Source organism: Notothenia coriiceps, unplaced genomic scaffold (assembly GCF_000735185.1).
Source record: "Notothenia coriiceps isolate Sejong01 unplaced genomic scaffold, NC01 NC01_scaffold00017533, whole genome shotgun sequence".
Lineage (NCBI taxonomy): Eukaryota > Metazoa > Chordata > Actinopteri > Perciformes > Nototheniidae > Notothenia > Notothenia coriiceps.
In genome coordinates this window covers 105669-109959 of record NW_011350234.1, presented here as the reverse complement: position 1 = coordinate 109959, position 4291 = coordinate 105669, and the positions used below count along the sequence as shown (strand labels likewise).

Here is a 4291-nt window from a genome sequence, read left to right as displayed (position 1 = left end):
TGGATCTCATAAAAAAAAAAATTATTATTTTTTTTTTTTTGGTGGTCTAATCGATAGTGAGGTGGGCTGATGATCGGAACGTTGCGAGGTTAAATCCTGCCTGGAACACCACTACTAGTGTGCCCTTGAGTAAGGCACTTAGCCCTCGGTTACTCCAGGGAGAATGTCCCTGTAATTGATCATTGTAACTCGCTTTGGAATAAGGCGTCTGCGAAATGCCTGAATTGTAAATGATATTTTTGGGAGAATAAACCCCACAGATCCTCAACTCCAGTGTGTTTCACTCATTAACAACGCAACACAGAGCAACAAGAACGTTGTCTACAGCAGCCATGAACTCGCATGTTGGGGGGGGTGCGGTGCCCCCACAAATAGAATCAAATTCTGTGGGAAACACTGTGTGCGTCAAAATGTTTTGAGTTTCAGTTATGAATTAAAGCAACCTGTTTTGCATATTCGCAAGAGAAAACTAATAATGCAATCCAATAAAGCACCCCAGCTCAGTAAAGAAACACAATAAGCATTAGGATGAATGTACTATTGGACAAAGTCCCAAAAGAAATGAGTAAAAACGACGGAGAGACGAGGATTATTAACAACATGGGAATGCGTCCAATAGGCTTTGCCCGCCCTCGACACACTCCTGCACACTTCACAGGTCATTCCACTGGAACACACCCCGGGGAACATGGCCGCCATGTGGCACGCAGCAGCAAGATGAAAATGTAATCACAAGGGGGCAATTAGTAAGAAAGTTGGACTAAAGCATTAATTCATGCACCACCCGTTTCAGGGACAGCGTCTTCCACAGGGGTCAGACTGATTTATATTTAGTATGGGCCGCTGTTTATTGCTTTATTTATTGGATCATCTTTTAAGGCAAGCTTTAATAAATCATTTCCTCCCCTCCCTAATTCAATACGGGGAAATAGCAACAAAGAGAATCAACTCTAAGCGAATAAGGAGACAAAGAATTCATTCAGAAAGGGTCTGTGGGGAATCGGGCTGTTGAAGATATTTGAGCTTCACTACAGACACAGCACGCTGCTGACAGGGAGGAGAGACATGTGGGTTTGTATTCCCGCACAAATAACTTACTGGTTAGCAGACCCAAAGGTGTTTGGGTGTCCGGGGAATCCTAGGAAATGAAAAAAAAAAAGGGGTTAGTTGGGCGATTGCGGCAATCAAATATATGAAAACAGCCAACCAATGCAATTTAATTTCAACGCATGAGTCATCCATAACAAACACATCTATGGTGCTGTGTACGTAAACCCTGAGTCAGGCAAAGCTTTGCTACAAAGGACTTTGGAAGATAGAGACGGAAAAGGCACAGAAAGATAAATATATGAAGGGTGCAGTTGGATGGTGTGATCTACAGTACGTATATGGTTCATGAAAAAGCCTAAAAAAGCAGAAAGGAAGTAAAGGTGATTTCACACAGAAATGTGGTTCCGAATATTCTGTTATTTTTTTTAAAACAGTAAATCTTTTTTTATTATTTCATTACTTTTGTTATAAAAAATTAATAGTGAATGTCTGCATTTCAAGGTTCTTAAAATCACCCTCTAAAAAATGTGAGTGTCAATGCGTAGTGGAAGGTAAAGTCAAATGTACTGTAAGATGAAAAGAAGGAAAGTCTGATCTCAAAAAGGTAAAAAATGCTGAGTCGTCATAACTATTCAAATGTACTCATGTTGGGAGGACTGCATACCAAGTACCCTTGAGACACTGACTGCAGCATACTCTATGTAGAAGTGCTGGGAAGGACATTTGAAGATGATGATGATGAGGGAAGAATAGGGACAAACAGAGCCTCTAAAGCAGTAGTCTCACCTCCCGCCTGCTGTGGCTGCTGTCCAAAGCCGGAGAAGCTGCTGGGCTGAGTCCCAAACCCAGGGCTCTGCTGGGCCAGGCCCCCGAACGACGGAGCGCTCTGATTGGCTAGGGACCCAAAGGATGGGCCGCTGGGTGGTGAGGCAAACCTGAAAACAGAAGCAGACACAGATGTTGTGACGTGGTAGGAGTAACCAGAAGCTACAACTGCTAACAACGACATTTTAATTATTTTCATATTTTAAAAGGGGTGTGTGACAAACACTAAACCATGCGGCTCAATCCCATTTTACAGGCCTGCTTCATTTACAATGTCTTTGTACTAAGAAAGAAGATAAAAGAGAGAAATGACTGATGCTACCATCCAGAAGGGGTCAGACTGTGTGTGTGTGTGTGTGTGTGTGTGTGTGTGTGTGTGTGTGTGTGTGTGTGTGTGTGTGTGTGCGTGGGATTAAAATAGCCCAATTGCTTTTACAATAAATAAACATTGAATGTGTTTAATTGAATTGAAAGGGGTTTAACGTTAGTGGCAGGTTGTGTGTGAGAGAGAATAAATAAGACAGCCCAATATTTTAAAAAAAATCGATAATTTTTTTCTCATATTTCGCAACTTCCCGCAGTTTCACCGCATAAAATCACATAAAACCCTACATGTTTAATCGCATAATCAAGGATTTTTGCCCGCGTTTTTCTGGAGGGTCTAACATATGTTGTAAGTCTTTGAGTCCCAGCACGATTAGTGTAAAAAAGGTGTGAAATATAGTCTGTTACCTATCAGCCAGATTTAGTTTCACTGTCGGGGAGGCAGCAGCAATACTCTGGGGTGTCGGAGTTGGAAGTGGAGATGCCACGGCTGCTGGTTTGATGGTTGGGGCGAAAGAAAAGGCTGAAGGTGCTGAAGGAGTGTCAGAGGGAGGTTTGGCAAAGGAGAAGCTGGAGGGTACGGAGACAAAAGGTGCGGTTGTCGCCACGGAGAAAGCTGGAGGAGCAGAGGAGGCGCAGGTAGTTGGGACCGAGAAAGCGAAGCTGGACGATGATGCAGAGGACACGGGAGGTGCGGGAGCGACGCTGAACGGGGCCGCAGAGGGAGCGGCAGCAGGGGCCAGAAGAGCGGGAGCAGCAGCTGGAGGAAAACTGAGATTTGGGAATGTCGGTGGAGCAGATGGGAAGGAGGCAGATGGGAAGGAGGCAGATGGGATGGAGGCAGATGGGATGGAGGCAGCGACTTTGGGTGGTTGGGCAGCCAAAGCACCTGTGAAAAGAAAATGTATTTGCTTTCATTTGTTCAAAAGTTGTGTTGTATTTTTAAAAGGTGGCTAAATCTAGAAGCATTAGAAAGAACACGTTAATAGTTATTCCTTTCAGAGCTGAAGGGAATTTGTACAAACGTTGTTGAGGTGTTCGGCTGGGTAAAGAATAATGTTTTCCTAGCTTCATAGAAAAGTTAAACTTCACAGAGTCAGACAGATCCCTGTATAAGCAAATCAACAGGTCTCACTAAATAGAAAGTAAAAAACATTAATAATTGGAAAATAAAAATGTGTGTGTAATAAATGACAAAGATAACACTGCAATTAGCAAAAATGCTTCCTGTCTGCTCTCATCCCCAGTACACTTAAAAACAAATCAGCACCGTGCGACCTATGTGATGATGTTATGTGTAATAAAGCAAAAGCAATTGGTTTATGTGTACTTTAGTTTAAAAACAGATAAGCAGAATAAAAGTCTTGTTCCTTTAACACAGGGATGGGGAACCTCCAGCCCCTGGGCGGTATACGGCCCGCGAGACAATTTGATACGGCCCTCGAGGTAATTTATAAAACACACGCAAAAAAGAAATCTAGACCGCAAAAGAATTAAACAAGCGAGAGCCTGTTTTTCCTGGCCAAGATCAGGGTCCTTGAACACAACACGAGCCTAACGTGTCATCACGAGGTATATTTCTCGTCTGACAGGGGTGTAGTGCTGACGGAGAGCACCAGAACACGGCTCTGGCACTTCAGATAAGGAGCCGTACACATGCCGCAGTTTTTGCGTGGCTGTGTCTTTAGTTGAAAGCCCAGTGGCGATCTGTTTATCTGTCATACTTATCATCCAGTCAATAACTTGTTATTAGCATCTGGTTAGCTAGCTATGCTAACGAATATAAGAAGCTTTTTCTCCAACCAGTGAGGTAAAGGCACATCTTTATATGATCGTTATAGTTATAAAAAAATAAGAGAATAAAGTAAACAGGTATAAAATACTATGACAGTAAAAAAAAGTTGTTATTAATAAACAAGAATACAGTTTAAAAGGGGAGTGATTTGTAAAATATCCATAAAGAAAAAGTAAACATGCTTACAGTTCTGTTTCATATGGATGTTGAGAGATGTATCCATAGATCTCATAATGTTGCTCTCAAAGTGCACCAGATTGATGCTTTTAACTTCAACATTTAAAAACAAGTCTTCCC

General features: G+C 42.3%; 2 protein-coding genes across 4 annotated transcripts in view; both read right to left on the bottom strand.

Moving 5' to 3' along the window:
* Positions 1–2061, bottom strand: part of LOC104950434 (nuclear pore complex protein Nup214-like) — an 11705-nt gene extending 9644 nt beyond the window's left edge. For all 3 annotated transcript variants that reach the window (XR_798916.1, XM_010776958.1, XM_010776957.1), the window contains exons 1-2: positions 1837–2061; positions 1099–1138 (exon numbers count right to left, since the gene is read on the bottom strand). Coding sequence is in view for 2 of the 3 variants with exons in the window: in XM_010776958.1 (XP_010775260.1) it covers positions 1099–1138; positions 1837–2059 (263 nt within the window). In the remaining variant the exon portion in view is untranslated. The remainder of the gene's footprint in view (positions 1–1098; positions 1139–1836) is intronic.
* A 542-nt stretch (positions 2062–2603) lies between these two features.
* nup214 (nucleoporin 214) overlaps positions 2604–4291 on the bottom strand; it is a 12448-nt gene continuing 10760 nt past the window's right edge. Inside the window, exon 12 of the mRNA XM_010776956.1 lies at positions 2604–3088. Within this exon, the coding sequence (XP_010775258.1) occupies positions 2604–3088 (485 nt within the window). The remainder of the gene's footprint in view (positions 3089–4291) is intronic.